Source organism: Protopterus annectens, chromosome 7.part0 (assembly GCF_019279795.1).
Source record: "Protopterus annectens isolate FY-2018-M chromosome 7.part0, PAN1.0, whole genome shotgun sequence".
NCBI classification, from domain to species: domain Eukaryota; kingdom Metazoa; phylum Chordata; order Ceratodontiformes; family Protopteridae; genus Protopterus; species Protopterus annectens.
The window spans coordinates 1,518,062,687-1,518,081,966 of record NC_056739.1 but is presented as its reverse complement, the minus strand read 5'-3'; the positions used below and the strand labels follow the sequence as shown (position 1 = coordinate 1,518,081,966).

At 35.2% G+C, this 19,280-nt stretch overlaps 1 protein-coding gene across 1 annotated transcript in view; it reads right to left on the bottom strand.

Moving 5' to 3' along the window:
• SYN2 (synapsin II) overlaps positions 1-19,280 on the bottom strand; it is a 1,726,111-nt gene that overhangs the window by 977,792 nt on the left and 729,039 nt on the right. The window contains exon 3 of the mRNA XM_044078054.1: positions 13,116-13,207. Coding sequence (XP_043933989.1) covers positions 13,116-13,207 — 92 coding nt within the window. The remainder of the gene's footprint in view (positions 1-13,115; positions 13,208-19,280) is intronic.

Genomic DNA, 19,280 nt, shown 5'->3' with positions numbered 1-19,280 from the left:
TATTACACCACTTGACAAAACCTTATATTTGGCCAATTTTTGAATGAGTTATACTTTCAACCAGACATACCTGATGTACCTATCTGTCTGTCTATACATGTGAGGAAAAATGGCAATTGGAGATTGTTGCTAGTATTTATAGACAAGGAGGAAAGACATGGGTTAAGTAGATTGAGATTTCTATTAAATGATATAAAGAAAAGCTTTGATGTGGTTAGGTGCTCTGTTCCTTTTTACTGTAATAGAGGATAGAGGGAAAGGGAAATCCTTCTTTTGGAAAATAAAGACCCTACATGGAAGTCCTTCTCTGAAGATAATTTAGAAAAGTGAGGAAATGTGGCATAAAGGTAGACAGAGGCAGCTAAGAAGGATGGCTGTTAGCATTACTTCTGTCCTTCTGAGCACAAGTGATCCTCTCCCATAGAGTTAATACATCTATACAATTGTAGTGTCTGTATGTGTGCACATTTGTTTGTGTGTGGCAAGGAGGACAGATATATATATATAACCTTGCTTCATATGATTTTATAGTCATACTTATGAACAAGATAAAACAATTACCTAATGTGATAAGTGAATTTAAATTGTTTGAAAGAGTAGCAGATTTGGAACAACATTCCCTAAAATTCTCAGTAGCACCTTTGGGTGGGTGAGAAAGAAAGAGGGCATCGCCCTGTACTAGTGCTACCATTCCATAGTATGGAGACAAAGCATCTGTGGGTCTTTCTCCCTCCATTTTGCTAGGCTTTGTCCAAATTTCTTACACTAAGAGGTTGAGACCTGTGCCAATAACCACTATCCATAGGAAAAGAGCTGAATGATTAGACAAATGAGTCAGGAAGGGTAGCAGTGTTACAAAGAAAAAAAGGGTGGTGACATGATGGTACTTCCTCTTACTGTATATCAGGTAAGGCATCTAGAAATAGAGCTGAAGGAAAAAAACAGCAAAAGAGACTCATTTGTGTGGAGAGTTAATGACAAGAGGACAGGCAGGCATGTTGGGCCCTTAAACAAGAGAGGATGGGAATGTTAGACCTAATGATGTAACTTAATCACTATCCACATGCACAACACATTAAAAGGGGTGAAAAAGGAGCATCAAAAATTATTGATCAGCATGGCATTTCTTAGGCAAGGTCTGATTAGCAAACATATAGGTTGTATTGATAAAAGAATACAAGTATTGGCAGAGAAATATACAAAGGCAAGGCTGATAGTAGAAGAGGAAAATAAGAAATTTGAAAAAAATCATGATGGAAAGGATAGGGCCATATATTCGTCAGTGAAATGGGTGAGGTGGCAAATGTGAAGGGTCTATGGCAAGGCCACTAGAAATAAGGCTTTATAACATTTAAGGAATTTCAAGTACAAAGAACATTTAACCACTGGAATGGCTTACGATTTAGGGAAAGAAGGAAACGTTGAATTTAGCTGAGCACAATAAAAAAGAGAAATTCAGATGAGGATAAATAATAAAATAAGGTTAAATCATTTCATTCAATTGCCTAAGGAAAGATAAAAAAACATATATTAAATTAGGTAGGAGAGAAGAGAAATGAACTATGGCTAGGATCAGTTAGACAGGATGGAAGGAAAACAGGAACTAGAGAAAGAAAAAGAAATCTCAGCTGTATAACTGAAAACTGTCAAAAATGAATAAATATAATGTAACATGGAGTGGTCATCTAGCCTGCTACACAACTGTATTTTACTAGGGTACCTGTCAAATTTTCGAATACTCAAAATTTCGAACGTTACATGGTAGAGACCAAATGTTCGAAATTTTGAGTGCTCAAAGATAGACTTTCAATGTGCCGTACGGTGCAGATAGGGAGAATTTCCCTTTTCTGCACTGAAGTGTGGTCTCGGAGTTGGTATATTTAAGTAGGGGGGTGTGGGGGGCACAGCCCCCCATGTGGGGTGTGCAGGGGGGCTTGCCCCCCTGCCTACACTGTTAAAGTGTTTTTTTTCTGCGTTTTCTTTTTTTTTTTTTTTATGTGCGAACATCCAAATGTCGAACATTTGGTCTCGACCATGTAATGTTCGACAGTTTGGATGTTCAAACATTTAACATAAACCTTTTTACTAAATACGAGATGTTTCAGACAAGAATATATTATTTGAAGAAAACTATTAGAGATTTCAGTTGAAGGATCCAGGGGTATGACTATATGGTGGGACTGTAATGAATAAAAGGAACTATGGGAAAAGCCAGGGAATATTTAGAGTGTATATAAGAAGAAAGTGCCCACATCCTGGATGTTGACCAAATTGGTTTAATGGAAAAAGAGAAAAAGTGGAACCTTTGTTTTTATTTAGGTGGTTGAAGAAGCATATTGCAACTCATTGAGAAATCTCCCTGCTAACAACTGATGCTAATACTGGGTGTGCTAATAAGATCCATACCACATGACTGAAGGAACCAAAAAACAATAAAAAGAAGGAAAGCAGTGGAACAAACTCTTCAAAAACGACCTTTATTATAGCAATAGACCAAGTTAAGTGCTTTCATCCCCAGTGTACATCAAGGGACTTCTTCAGAACTAAAAACACACACAAACTGAAACACTTAAAATAGTCTAATCAATTATTAGCCTACCAATAAAATCTTCAGACCAAATGTGGTGAAGGCACTTTTTTAAATGGCACCAGTTCAGATGTGAATCTGACACAGCTTCTTAAACAATTTGAACAGCAACTTACTCAACAAACTGCTTTTTTAGTGTCTTTGGGTATGTCTTTAAATGTCAGCATTTCTAATGCATCGAGTTTGGGTTTGCCACTAACTCAGGCTACTCCACCTGAATTAGGTACCAGAATGACTGTCACTAATGAAGAAACAGATTGTGGCAATGCGACATTTGCTTATTGGAAAAATAATCCTTATGTTTTTAACCAAGCTAATGACTCTGGTCAGCATAGTATGCAGCATAAAAATGCTCAGGTTAGTGGTGCCTCTATGCTTGACAACTTGAAAGAATTTGATAGTGCATTGTTGAAGTTCAAGAAAGTACAAATAGAAAATAGTTACTTGCAAGAGAATATTATTTTAAAGCAAGTACCAAAAGGCTTAAGACTATTGTATTATCCTAATGGTTTAGCTATTGGAACTGAATTGGTTAATGAACTTCATTTAATTTTTTATCGTGCCAGTTTTGACATCATGAAACTCATTATGCGCAAAAATACTATTGAAATGGATCATCTTAATGATCATTTAGAAAGACTTGATAAGGTCATTCATCAAGATTTGTTTTTTTGACTTTTATAAAACTAACTATGACAATATTGTTTCCAAGGTTGATGATATCTGTTCCCAAATTTTTGTACGTAAACAAAATAAGATTCAAAGGTACATTGATATGTATGCTACTAATAGTGCATACCCCTTTAAACCTTTGAATCTAATGGATAGTCAATGTCCATCTTATCAACATCAGTCCAGTGGTGAACCTGAAGTGACGAGTGAACCGAATGCTTATAGGCATGATGTAAATGATAACGGCAGTTCCTCCCTATGGCAAGGAAAACAGGTATGGCATTCTGAGTGTATTAAAAACAACATCAACAACAAAAATATGGTAATTTCTGAAGCAAATTATGGACAAAATGGTTGTTTTTTTCGGCAGAACCAGAAGCAAGAGAATGGGAATGTGAACTATGTGATACAAGGGGCTCATCCAAAAACAAAAAATGGAACTTGGAAACAGAAAAGGATTTAATGGTATGTCTTCAAAGTAGCACTACTTCAGGACATAATGAACTTTTCAATGACTCTTGTTCAAATGATTGTTTAATGCAATTTGTTTCTGTTGACAATTCAGGGTTGTTGAATAGTTTGAATAATTCTACTGTACTTGAAAGTACTTCAGGTCCTGTTATTGTCACTAACACTACCAATGATTTTAAAATTTATAATTATTCAACAAAACTTTAAGTATTGCACATGCTGATGTACTTGCAAAGGGGTTCAGTTTTGTACCTGCACGGAGATGTAATGTGGCTGATTTGTTGTTGGATTTAAAATGTTTTAGTAGGAAACTTAATTTGAGCCTTTGCTTTAAATCTAGTGATACATTTGAGACTGGTGAAACAAAAAGTTTAAGAAAGCCTAGTTTATTTAATCCACCTATGCACAATTTGGTGCGGACCTTTGAGATGGCTTGTGAAACTGATTTTAGGGATATGTCTAAAAATCAGTGTATTAATAGTTATGAAAATTTAACATCAGAACAGTCCCGTCTTTTGACTGAAATAGTCAAAGACAGGAATATGCGGGTCATGAAACCCAACAAAGGCAATGGTATGGTAATAATGGAGTTTTTGTATTATGTGAACCATATGAATACTCTACTAATGGATGGTACATATAGTGAGGTGTCTCCCAATGAGATTAACATTGCTTTTGGCAGAATTGATTTGGCGTTAAGTGACATGTTATATCAAGGCCAAATGAATATTGACAAATATAATTTTATCATTAATAATCATCCCAGGATTGCAAGTATTTTCTGTATATCTAAAATACATAAGGATATTACTAATCCACCATTTAGACCTATTGTGGATGGTAATAGAAGTAAAACCTATTTTATAGCTCATCTGGTTGATGATTATCTCAAAAAAGGCCTCAAAGGGCTGCAATTTATTTGCAAGGATTCCTGGGAATTTTTGAGTCTTTTAAATAAAGTCACTCTCACCAAACATATGTATTTTATGACTATTGATGTCCAGAATTTATTCACTGTCATTCCTTATGATATTGGCCTTAATTGGTTAGAGGAACAATTGTATTTCTCTAAAGTACCTAAACAAGATAGTATACATTTGGTAGTGGCACTGATGGAAATGGTGCTTAATAATAATTGTATCTATTTTGAAGGCCAATATTTCAGGCAAGATGTAGGAGTTGCTATGGGAGCTCCGTGTGCTCCCAATTATGCTAATTTTGTGATGTCTCACTGGGAGATTGAGTTTGTGGTGCAAAGTCAATTTTTTCAACACATTGCCTTTTACACAAGGTGTAGGTTCCAACAAAAGAGGTGGTGATAAGATGAATTACCTGGAAAGGGTTGAGTTAAGATGGATTTTAAGATTGATGGCACACATTGAACCAGGTTTGAATCAACATATTAGTATCAAACCTATTTTAACTGCACATGATTAGTAACAAAGATTAGTTTTAGGTTATTATATTATATAATATATTATATATAATATAATATAATATATTTATTAGATTATTCTATACCCATGTGGTTTTGTATAGTATTAGGTTTTAGCTTATTTCATTTAATTCTTTTATTCTTCATCTCCATATATATTTTGCATATTCCCTGTATCATAAATGCTGTTAATATTTTTATTTTTATTTAATTTTGATAAGAATGTTTTTTGCGATATTATGTCACCTATATGTATACATATATATTTTATTAATATGAATGATATATTCCTTACGTTGCTTTTTCTTTAAGCTTTTTAAGCTGCTTGATTGTTTCTAGCAGCTTAATTGATTTTATCTGCTGATCAAGCTAATTAGTAGATGGATTAGATGGATTTAAAAGTTACCTAATGGAGTAAAGATGTATAAACCTGAGGAAGCGTGCCTGGATGTACGTGAAAGCGCTTGTTTTTCTACAATAAATCAGTTTTATTCTCATCGTGGTGGTCTCGACCTGGTTGTTTTATCGATTGCTTTTACACAAGGTGTTTGGATGATTTATTTTTGATTTGGAATGGATCTGAGGTACAACTAATGCGATTCATAGCATACATTAATCAAACAACTACTTTTCTAAGGTTTACACATAATTTCAATCAGTCCAAGATTACTTTTCTGGATGTTGACCTCTTTGTGGATTTGAATGATTGTAGTATTAAATCAAAAATATATTGTAAATCCACTTTTTCAAACTCCTGTTTAGATTATACCAGCTGGCATCTGCAGTATCAAAAAAGATCTGTTGTTAAAGACCAGTTGGTACGGGCATGGCATCTGATTTGGCTGATTTTCTAAAAGAAATTGATTTTATATTGGGTATGTTTACAAAGAGGGGGTATCCAGAAGGGCTTCTTAATAGTATTAAGAAAGAGGTCATTGCCAAAAGAGAGACGGGACTATTTAAACCAATATTAAGTTCTGGAGTTATACTTGGTGGGCATGAAGTGGGTGAAAGTTGGTGGACATTCTTTCATTACTGTGTATAATATATATATATAAGGATAGTAGCAGTGTAATGAATATTATTTTTAAAAAATCTGACTTTTTTCACTATGGACTATACTGTTAAAAGTTTTTTTGAGGGAAAGACCCAATATAGTTTTTAGAAAAGATAGGTTTATCAAAAATATGTTGGAATCTAGTAATAAGGTTGTATTATGTAACAATCGACCAGTTGGTAATTTTAAATGTGGAATGTGTTCATTATGTCCACATATAGTTACTACAGGTGTAAATTTTCATCTTTTTGATTTTAGATTTAAGATAAATGGGCATTACAACTGCCAGTCTAAAAATGTAGTTTATTTAGCCAAGTCTTTGGCCTGTCCAGCATTTTGTATAGGAAAAACTTCTCGACGTTTGCGTGACAGGATGCATGAGCATCTTACTGACATCAAAAAAGGAAAGCTTACAAATGTTTTGAGCAAGCATATAAGTGAATACAGTGGGCACAATTTCAATTTTTTGGTTATACAACAGATAATACCTGACCCACAAAGGAATATTTTATCTGAACATCTTGACTTATGTGAGCTGAGATGGCAATTGTGTTTAAATGCCTTTGTTTATCCTGGTCTTAATGGTTTTACCAGTATTTCCTGTTATTTGAAACTTCAGCATTTTAAAGTTTAATTTTTTAAATTAAGGTCTGAAGATTTTATTGGTAGGCTAATAATCGATTATACTAGTTTAAGTGTTTCAGTTTGTGTGTGTTTTTAGTTCTGAAGAAGTCCCTTGATGTATACTGGGGATGAAAGCGCTTAACTTGGTCTGTTGGTGTAATAAAGGTAGTTTTTGAATAGTTTATTCCACTGCTTTTCTTCTTTATATTGTGCTAATAAGATCCTCAAGATAGCAAAGTGCTATATAAAATACAGAAAAAGTGGGAACTGGTAAAGCTGAGGAAGATGAACGAGGTGGGGTGTTGGAATGAGGAATCAGGTATGGAAAACACTAAGAAGTAGGTAGAACTTGAGTAAGACAGTATATAAAATACGAAGAAAGCAGGAGAGTGTAAGGAAGAGCATTGTGATGGAGATGTAGAAAAATCCACAAAAGAAGTATCCTGTGACATGTCCCTCTAAATTATCCAGCAGTCATTTAAAAAAGGGGTGTAAGGCAGATATTGCATTAGTAGACATTGTTAAGCAATTCCAGGGTGGGATAGTAAAAGGGGTTTTTAGCAATAATAATGTAGCTGCATATATACTAGATAAATATGTAAAGAGAGCCCATGAAGATAGTAATCAAGATCCGAGAACATTACGTAGCAGGATGGTGTAGTGTAGTATGAAATTAGACTGCTTCCAGGATGCATTAATTGAAATTGTATAAATTCTACAAGCTTAGTGAGTAATGCAAAGTAGCATGAAAAGGTAGTGAAATGTAGAAAGGGAAATTACTGAGGTAATGTAATTTTATTTACAATATTTGGTGCTATGCTGATGAACGACCTGAGGTATGACTCATCACTTTTTTGTTATCACATGTAGAACCAAAGATGTGCAAAAAGATGAATTACTAGCTAACAGAATGACAGCCACAAGATAGGGGTATTGTTGGTTACTATATGAGAAAGGAAGTACATTTCATGATATGATTTATTGTTACTTATTTGTTTATTATATATCTTTCACCAGATAACTACACTGGAATAAGGACCTTAACAGGTGTGAATGAGTCAAGAATGCTCAACTATGTCGACAGTATTCTAGGTTGCATCACTGAACATATTAAATCACCAGTCCTATGCAATTTGGTTATTCCCTCCATAATATATAACATATATATGACTTATATGTACAGTGCATATATATTTACAATATCAAATGCAGATAAGGCTGATCTATATAAACAGTCTGTAAGTAATAATATAACAATAACAAAGACACTGGAAAGACTGGCTAGTAATAGTTTGAAGAGAAATGGAGTTAAATTAGTAAATTAGGGGAGAAGATTGTAAGGAGATGTCAAGTCAGCGGGAAATAGAAGATATGCTGAATGCAAGTCACAAGGAGAGCAGATAGTAAGGAGAACTCATGTGGGCTGTGAAGAGAAGGGACATAGAGAAAAGATAAACATTCTACAAGGAGAACTATGCAAACAAATTATGTAATGTTAAGGAAAGAAAATAACTGTTAAGGAATGTAAAAGAACAAGATTAAAGCTGCGATGGGGGCACACGAGAATCATGTTGAGGGTGTATATGAGGTGGGATTGTCAAAACAAAGATGCCAGTTACCTTCCTTAGTGTATTATCATATATGTCAGAAAAGCAATGTATAGAGAACACTTATTATGACTATACATATTAGCCATGCCAATAAGTTTGGTTACTTTTGATGAATCATATATATACTTGGCATGAAATGACATTTCTTTTAATATGCAAAGTCTTATTTTGATCAGCAAAAGTTCAAACTGTAGTTAACTTATTGAAGATTTCAACAAGAACCTTAATATATACCTTGTATTCAGTAACACTGGTGGAACACCACTGGAGGATCTCCTTTCTAGTATAGAGAAAGGCCCATCCCGGTGATTATATACAGCTACTGGAATAATGATGACACAATCTGGGGAACAGGTAATGCCAACTGGTCATGTACTTTCCCAAGAAAATGCCTTTGATTATGTTAGTTATGTAGCTGACATCAGGGTATCATTAAGCTCCATAAATTAAGATGGCCAAATTACTGTGGGTCTCCAGGTCTGTTCAGTGGAGGAGTTCATGTAAAAGGAAAGGTAGTCGTGGGGTGTGGGTGAGTGTGTGTATTTGTATGGCAGTATGTGTGCATGTCTGCAGGGGTATGAGAGATAACAGATGGTATGCATGTGTGGGTGTGTTTGTGTGGCTGTGTAGGTGTGTGGATGTGTGAGTGTCATACCTTTCAACATCTTATCATAAGAAGTCTGAACAAAGCCTACATTTATGGGAGGAAAAAGCTCAAAAATAGGGAAAGATTTTAAAGAGTGCTCTTATAAAAATAAAACATTATTAGAAACGTAGGATTTCTGCTAGCATGAATTTACTGTAGGATATGAAGTCTGAAACTGAAATGCACATCATTATTTAGTGACTTCACTCTTCAGTGATTTGCCAGAAAACCACACATTTTATGAGAAACTGACCAAAAATATAACTCAAAAATATGTACATTTGAGAGGTCTGGTGTGCATGTGTATGTGTGTGTGTGTGTGTTTGTAGGTATGTGCGTGTATGTGTTTATGTTTGGCGGATGTGATCCAAATTCCTGGCATTAAGCAGAAAATCCAAAAACTGATCCTGTGTCTCAGTATTCTTAGGCTTCATTATTAAGAGCTGTTGTGCCTTAATGCTGTCAAAAAAAAAAAAAAAACACCAAAACTCATTTGTTAAAGGGTCATTATGACTTGGGCAATACTGTCTGCAATCTTAGTTATTCAGCTGTAGCAGAACTGTTACTTCCTTGGTCAGTATGCCTTCTTCATTTTTATCATCTCATATTCTAAACTCTGCTATTTTAATGTTCCTCTGTACTTCTTCTCCTACCTGCATTTAACCACTGTTACTAATTTGCCACAATGTCTTCCTAACACTATACTGGCAACTCTTTTTTCACTATTTTCCTATAAAAACAACTATTTTTTCATTGCCTTCCACAAATTCTGTGAAGCATATTCAACTTTTGAAGAGTGAAGAGTTTTACTGTACTAATGGTGTCTTGAACCATTTCAATGATTTATCATACATTGCCTGAGATTTTTACACACACCCCTTCAAATTATGCAGTTCCCTGGTTTTCACTTATCAATTACGATTCTATAACTACCGAACAATCTTTAACCCCTGCTTGATTATAAATCATTTAATGTAACTTTACACTTTATCGTGAACCATTTAATGTAATTTTGCTTTTCAGTCTTTGGCAATATCATTGACCAGATAATGTACTGGAACTTCCATTTCTAGCGGTCTTCTGTAAATGACTTCTGAAGAAAACATGCACTTAACACTGCTAACAACATAATATAAGTATAAGTGAATCTAACAGAAATATTCACATATACTTTTAAACCACATAAATGCACATTGAAAACATTGTGTGTATGTATATATATATATATATATATATATGTGTATGTATATATATATATATATATATATATATATATATATATATATATATACGTCTGTGTGTGTGTGTGTGTGTGTGTGTGTATGTATATAATATATATGTTTATAATCGTTTTAGTGATTGCTACAATGTCAAATTGCTAAATAATGAGACCAGAAGGTCACAGGACGAGAATGCTGATGACTACTTGTTTGAATAATGTGGAACATCAGATCTGCTGACCTAAGCAGGCACAGGAACAAGTGCTAAAATGTGTCCGGGAGGGGAAGTTCTGCAGTTTGAAAAAGCAGTCCTTGGCATTTTTGTCTTGCAACCCACTGGTTGTATTATTTAGCAATTTGACATTGTAGTGATCATTAAAATTATAGTAAACCTGTATATGCATGTGCATGGGTCTACTTTGGAAGCTTGAACTTTCAAAACTTTGAACTTCATATGGTGGAAACCATAAGATCGAAGTTTTGAAACTTTGAATGGTTTAAATGGAGATCGGTGTACAGCACAGAATGGAAAATTTACTGTTCTCTTCACTGTAGTGTGATCTCAAAGTTGGTACATTTAATTAGCCGAGGGTGTGGGGAGGTGCCGGGGGGGGGGTCCCCCCTGTATAAATGTAAAAACAAATAGCTTTTTTTGTTTATTATTGAAGTTTTGAACTTTGATGTTATGGTCTTGACCATATAAAGTTCTAAGTTTTGAAAGTTCGAACTTCCAAAGTAGATGTGTGTGTGTGTGTGTATATCTGAATTTGTCCATAACAGACTTGAAAGAAAAAAAAGTCATGGGGATTAAGAAATGCCATGTAGCTGAAACACCTGATGTCTTTAAGGGGTCATTTGCATACATCCCATGTTACCTGTAATACAAGAGGTTTTAAGGAATCACACAGTGGAAATCTAGCTTGGCTGGGTTTTCTTTTAGTTTTTACTGATTGTTTTTTCTCTGTGACCTCGTTACTCATTGTTTTAATACACACACACACACGCACACACACACACACACAAATATATATATAATATATACATATATGAATACATACATATATATATATATATATATATATATATATATATATATATATATATAGTTATATATATATTTGTATATAATTTTATATATATATATATATATATATATATATATATATATATATATATATATATATACACACACACACACACACAGACACACACATATATATATATATATATATATATATATATATATATTTTATCATATATTTTCCATTAATTATTAATATATACATATTCTCTGTTGATGTGACCTTGAACTTATCCTAGCACTTACTGATCCCCAAGCATATATAAATGAATCCAGGATAAGACACTCGTCTATCACAGGACACAGCCACATACTGGCTCACACACAGCACAAACACCATTAAGCATCTTTGAGGATTGCCAATTCATATTCAGCATGTTAGTGTGATGAAGGAAGAAATTGGATCACAATAAAAACCCACATGAACTTGAGGAACATGCAGAATTTGGTGAGAAAGCCTTAGCAGAGTAGCATGCTGGAGAACCAAGCATTGTGAGTTAACAACGCTAAGTTCCATAAATGAGTGCCTGTTCAGAGATTTTCGCATAGGTTACAACATACTCAGTAGTTTTCACATTCGCTTATTTGTGCAGCTGACCCATGGTCTAGTTGACAGCATGTAATCGGTCATTTGGAAATTGCTCATCCACCTTTCAGTGTAGCAAGAGGTACCATTTTTGCAGATTAAACATGCAGGCAGTTTGCAGTCTGCTAATTGAACAGTTTGTATTGTTAGTTTAGGTGACATGTCTCAGAAAAACATTTTGTTATGATGATGGGTATGATGAAAGACCAATAGTGCACACAACAGAAGAGTTCAATCACCAACAATAACCACAGGAACCCTGCAGTTGTTCTGCCTCATCAGACTCTGTGGCTCAATTAGATGCCACATAACAAGCCTAATGGATAGAATGGAGGGCCACTGTCTCTGGTATTATCCTAACTGCCTGGACATGATATGAGGTGTGTATGAATTCAAAAATGAAAACAGTAGGTGGCGGATGTGGTTGCTGACATTGCTGGGGTTACTATACTCTTGACTTCATTAAAAAAATGTAGCTTACTACCTTTTCAAACTGCAGAAAGGAAGCAGCAGATATGGCTTTATCTTTATTGTCTGTTTTCCTGAAATGGTATCATCTGGCCTTAGGCCAATGAGACCACAATATTTCTCACCATCCTCTGTTGGAGTTTTGGGTAGTAGTTTTGGTTGCAGATTGTCTGAGGTGGCATTCACAGAGTATGCTATGAATTAGCAGAACTATGTAGTCATGTATAAAAAGATTATATGCGTAAGCATAGTGAGTTCACTGGACATCTGCACATCATCATTATTCAGTGATAGATATAAGACAATGGGAAATGGTAAGGAATGATGACAAATGCAGACACCACAACAAGAGGAAGAGAGACATAATACCACGAACATAAACCAAAAACTAAATAACCAAAAAAATTAACTACTGAAGCAGTAAGAAGCACAGAGCGATTCTGATGAAGTCTATGTTACAGGCTGATAAAAGTGCTTAATACTAGGTTTTATTGTGTCTGAATAAAATTTTCTGTGTGGTGCCAGTGTGTCCGTGCTTTCCTACTGCTTCAAGAGGAAGAGCGAAAGGGGGGAGGGGCAATGGTAAACTGAAAGGTGGAAATATGAAGTGTAACTTAAAAAATAGCCATGTAAATGAAACAAGAAAGTATAGACATACCTGACAACTTTTGTGCCATTTCGGAAGACCTGCATATCCACCATACATGTACCATCAGCATATGAGACTAAGTTGATCTCTTTAAATTCTGCCTGCAAAATAATGTTTAGATATAAAGTCAGCACCATCTCTGAGTTTTATTTATGTGTATGCATGCACATTTTATTCTCTAGTAATCAGCAGAGGCACACTTAAATAACATGTTTAGATGCACAAACAGAATGAAATTTAGGCAGAGATTTTAAAGGCAATCCTTAAGGTTAGATATTATGAAAGATGATCAGACAGTATGAAGCACGTTAAAGAATTAACAGTACAATGTAAAGAAAATGAACCCTTTTTAAATAGCATTCAGCATATGGTTCAGGTTTTTAATTCCAAATGTCGAAATGCCTATGACCCTTTCCACCTTTGGCTGGTCAAACAGTCTTATTACAAGCCGACCCTGCCAATGTCCTGAGATATTTTTTAAGAGTATTAATTCTACTCTGTGGCAAATACTTTTCATTTCACACAAGTGTTACAGAGATAACAGCACACCTGGTCATCTCTAAGTCTGACTCCTTATGAGACAGAGGTTCAAAGCCCACAAAAAATACACATCTCTGTCTAACAATCCAAAGAATATTGTAGTCACCAAAACAAACCTCTGTTAGAGCAGACAAACTTTCCACCTTCCAGATCCTAAATGTTTCTGGAAAGTAATACAAACTCTCATCAGAAAATGCCACTACAGGCTTTACATTTTCCTAGAGACAGATAGGCACATTGATAGAATAGTTCCTAATGTTTTCTGGCACTTCTTTCAGAAAACACTGGTAGATACCACTTTTTCCCCTTAAGCTATTTTTTGATCCAATAATCATCTGCAAGTGACTACATACAACTGTTTAACTGGTTCTCTTAGCCTTATGTATTTGGACTTTGTTCTCAAAAAGAGTCCTCTCTCCAGTCCAGGATTTGATGGCTTAGAAAAATGCATTATTAGCTTTTATTATACATTCATAGCATTTCCTTGCACACATTTCAACATACGCAACCATAAGCAACAAAGAAAAAACTACAGACAATTCACCAATCAAGATCCTTTGTTGCAACAATTTATTATTAAAAAAAGTTGAGTGCTTTTGTCCCATAATCTGAAATTTCATCAGAAATGGGTAACTTCAATTTAAAGATTAATAAGAAACCAGTATAAAAAAATCATCTGTTTAATGAAAAGATTCTAATATGCCCATGTTGTTTCCTCTGCTACCTACTTTCATGGCCATAAAGTGGGCTTATCTATGAGTTTGGAGCTGTGACCAGTAACATTACTACACATAGGCAATTCTCAGTTATGGACCTGGTTCAGTGTAAGCAGTAATGTAGCGAGGTTGGGCTGAAGGGGGCAGCCACTCCTGTCTCAAAGTGTTAGGGGTTGCGATCAGCACATGTGGTTCCAGTCAGGCTTCAGTACATTACTATCATTTATTAATGTAGGTATTGCATTTGCAGTCCAAGTGAAGTGCTTTAGTGCTATGTGTGTGGCATAAACTGCATTATCTGCTTGCTGCAAATGTAGCAAGCAGCTGCTACAGTTTAAAATGAGTTTCTTTTCCTCAAATATGTTCCTTCTATGGGATAAAGAACTGAAGGTCTCCATGTGTGGACTGTAGTAGCTTCTTACTTCAGCTGTAGCAAGCAGTTACTATAGTTTAAAATGCAAGAAGAGATTTTTTTTTGTAAATGTCCCTGGACTCTAGGAATGAAGCAGTTGCTCTCTGTATTTGCAATGTAGCAAACAGTTGCTACAGTTTAAAAGAAAAGCTGTTTATTTTTTGTTTTTTGAAATTGAACTCAGAGTTGACAGTGAGGAACCAGATCAGGGGGTGGCACTGGGCATCAGAATTGCGAGCTACACTTCTGAGTGCAATAATTTGAATCTGCTAATCTCCTGATAATGTGAACCCCGTACAGTGCCAGATTCTTCAAGATTGTAGAGAGCCACAAACATCCAGGAGATAGCCAAGGCTAATATCAGAACATGTATCACCTCTCTGGACCCCCCAGCCTCTTTTTGTGTAGATTAAGTCCCCATTCAGGACTCAAACATCTTGTTTAACCTGCAGCTGCAGATCCAGAGGATAGGTAGGCAAATGTGGAGGTGCAGGTGACATCACAAATCTGACTTTAGGATAAATTGAACCTGGACAATTACTTTCTTTGCTCAACACAGGGAGTAGCCAGAGGAAGTCAAACTACTTGTCCTGGCTGATCTCTGAAGCAGAAAACTACCCAAAACCCATTTTCAAGTGTTTACAAGTCTGTGAACTCCAGGCTGCCTGGCAACTTGGAACTGCTTTTCTACTAAACAATGCAAACAAGTTGCTCACTTTTTGCTGCAAGGCTGGTCTCATTTAGGTCAAGTTTTATGAATGCTGTGCTATGTGGATAAGGGATGTAGTAAATCCTAATGTGCTGAATCCAGCTTTGAAACTGATGTAACTTCATGTAACCCAGCTGTGATGAGTTTGTTTCTAGTTTCCTCCATGCACACAGTGATCTGTGGTTTGGACCCTTTTGTGCCAGGTAGGTTATAACCAGTCTGTGAGTGATTGACCCAATGATATATCAAACTGCTGCTGCCTCTCTATGGGATGTTTTTCCAACTGTCTTAAAGGTGGAATTATTTACATCTCATCAGAAAGAATGTCATATATGATCTTTTTCAGTCTGGCTTTCCTTCAAGATTCAGTGCAAAACCATCCCTCCCTGAGGTTTTCTGTGATCTTGCTATGTTACTTGACCAGTGTTACTATTCTGTTCTGATTCTTCTGGATTTCTTATCAGCCTTTGGTACAGTAGATCATGGCACCCATTTGGATCTTACTGTATATCTCACATGCTGTCCTAGAATAGCTTGCCTTCTAACCCTCCAAGTGTATCCAGGGAATAGTGCCTGGGATGAATTCCTTTGCATCTTACTAATTTATTGTGCTTCCCAGGCTTCCATTCGGGGCTCATTATTATTCATGGCTTATATGCTGTCTCATGGAGACGTTAGAGAAAATAAATGTCTGCAGTATCATTGTTATGTTGCTACCAGGCAGCTATCCATTTCCTTTCGTGTTCGACTTTAATAATGTAGCTGATGACTTGGAATGAGTCTATAATTGAATGGAAGATGATTGTTTGCAGTTTGGCAGCTCAGAAAATGATAACCATGGCTATTTATGCCATGTTAATTAATTTGTGTGGTCTGAACTTGTTCCACTATGTCATCTCTTGTAAGTACAGGCTAAAATTCATGCACAGGATGTACAATCTGGTGTTGTGATTCACAGATGATTAACAGTTGTGGACCGGATTTTAGCTGTCATCATATCTCCCTGCTTTCATCTTTGGATTATTGCCCTGATAAAAGCACTCTTTTCCCCCAGCAGATCTCTCCAGTATTGGATCAATCCCAGGTATTCTCCCAATGGGAGTGCTGCCATGTCCTATACATAGGCCTCTCAAACAGTGAACTAAACAACATGTAGCCAGCCCAAATTTCTATAGCACAGTTACCTACAGAGACATCTAGATACCAACATATTACACTAGTCTTATGCAAGCTGCAGCAGTTATCTGTTAATTAGTGGAATGTTTTTTGAGGTACTGGCAATGATTTATCGAGCTCTGTATATTTTATGTCCCTTGTACTTGTACAACCTTGCATACATAGATACACACAGATATTTCAAGAACGGGCATTAATGCCCTTCCAGCCTGCCAGTATATCAAAACACTTGTTCTCATAATGTGTCCAAGCTGTCCTTAAAAATATCTAAACTAGTACTTGCTTTAATCGAATTTGGTACTCTGTTCCATGCATCAACTGCTCTTTCAGGGAACTAATTAGTGCACTTCTCAATCCTATAGAATCTTCTACATACGTTGTCTGATAATTCTCTAGAACTTTTTGATAAACCCAAACATTCCCAGAGATAGTTGTCTGTAAATGCCTGAATAAGAGCTCTACTTAAATATCTGTAAGAGACACTGTACAAGTTCACATATTTTAGTCTTTAATAATAACTTACATTTTCACATCCATGGATGCCCTTGCTATATTTCTGCTGTACTCTTTCCAGTTTACTCATGCTTGTTTTCTTAAAAGGTTTCGATATTGTTATTCCATACTCAGGTTTGGGTCTAAGGTAACTAACAAACAATGACTTCATCATTTCTGATTTCCTAGACTTTATAAATCTTTTTATACAACCTATAGTTGTATAACTATCATTAACCAAATGGTTGACATGATTAGAAAAACTCAAAGCTGGATCTTCTAATACACCCAGTTCCTTAAATTAATCTACAATTTCAATCAATGTTTGCTACATTAAATATTCACCTTTCAATTTATGTCTACCAAATCTTATATGCTTAGTTTTCTAATATATTTATCAGCATATTATTCTCCTGTGCCCAAATGGTCAATTTAGTCAAGTTCTTTTGCAAACATGCCTTATCTGTAACACATGTAATCAGTTTACCCAATTTCAGGTCATGTACATATAGCCTGTAGAACACCTCAGATGAAAAAGTTAGGTCTGAAAGGTACAATCTAAACAAGTAATGGCCTTGGACAGAGCCCTGTGAGACACCCTTACTGTGATCAAGAATTTCACCTGTCCATTTGCTGTATGATACTTGCCATGTCCTACTTCTAAGGCATGCAGCTATCCATCTAATCAAGAGTACTCCAATACCTAGTTGTTCTAATTTATTGATCAGTGTTTTGTGTATAACCCTGTGAAATGCTGGAGTTAAATTTGTATAAAGTACATCACAGCACCTTTTTTTTCATTCATAGCTATTATTATATTATTTTAGAACATTATGTTACAAGTGGTAATAGATCTTCTTTCAAGATATGCATGCTGATATATGGTTTCAAGTTCCAACCTAGCCAATTCTGACAATAAATTATCCAATATTACCTTCTCCATTATTTTTCCACAAACATGAAAGTAGACTTAAGGGTCTAGATGACTCTGGGTTTATCCTATTCCCCTTTCCCTTAAAGGCAGGTTTAACAAACACTTGTCTCCAATCTTGAGGAATCACCCCATATTTATATGACTTAGTAAATAATAAATATAATGGTACTGTTAAGTTCTTGATGAAGTGTTTTCAGGTCTTTATTGCTAACTCTGTCTCCTCCATGTGCTTTGTTTGGATCCAGTTTGTGCATTTTTTTTTCAATATAATCTAATTTGATTCCAGTATCTGAGATTACCTGGATATCACTAGGACAACTTATCAACCCCTTTGTGAAACCAAATTGTTTCACATTAGATTTTGTAAATATATAACCTGTTGTATCTGAGAATAAATTTTAGAATCTACACATAGTATATCAATGTCTTTACTCCTTCTAAATCTTATGTATCTATAACAAGGTTTCCTATTATGCTCAATATTGCTATATAAAATGTCTTCAATTTTTTCGAGATCTTGTTTCACAATATGCTTAATTTGTTTGTCCAGCTTACTTATTTCACTTTTCAAAGTTGTAGTTTGACCTTTCTTCCATTTCTTATATTTTTTTGTCTCTCACCTTAACCAGGTATCTTGTTCTTATGGAAATATATCCCCTGGAGTTGTATGGCTAGATCCTGATGTTAAACATTTTTTTTTATTTTTTGTGCTCAATTTCTCTTTCTAAACTTTTGACATTCTATCTGAAATTTTTCCACTGAACACATCACTCCAGTTAGTTTTATATAGTAACTGTTTTGCTTCCAGATAACCTGTAATTAATCGTCTGTGCATTGGTTTAAATCTCAGTTTGGCAGAATTATCTAGCAACAAATTAACCTTTATAACCCCATGATCACTTCACATCAATGGCAGTAAAACTTGACTTGAAGTAACAGTAATTTCTTTAGGAGCACAAACAATGTTTAGTATGTTTCATTCCCTGGTAGGGTTGTTTACAATCTGAAGCAATTTTTGTTCCTGAACATACTTTGTGAATAATTTCCTTACTAATGTAGTTGAATCAATATTATTCCTATTGGTTTCTGGTAAATTTAAGTCCTCAGCTAATATTATTCTTCCCTCCCGTGTTTCCTGCAAGAAATGTATGCATTCTTATGCCATCAGCACTTGACTTTGGTAGTCTATACACTC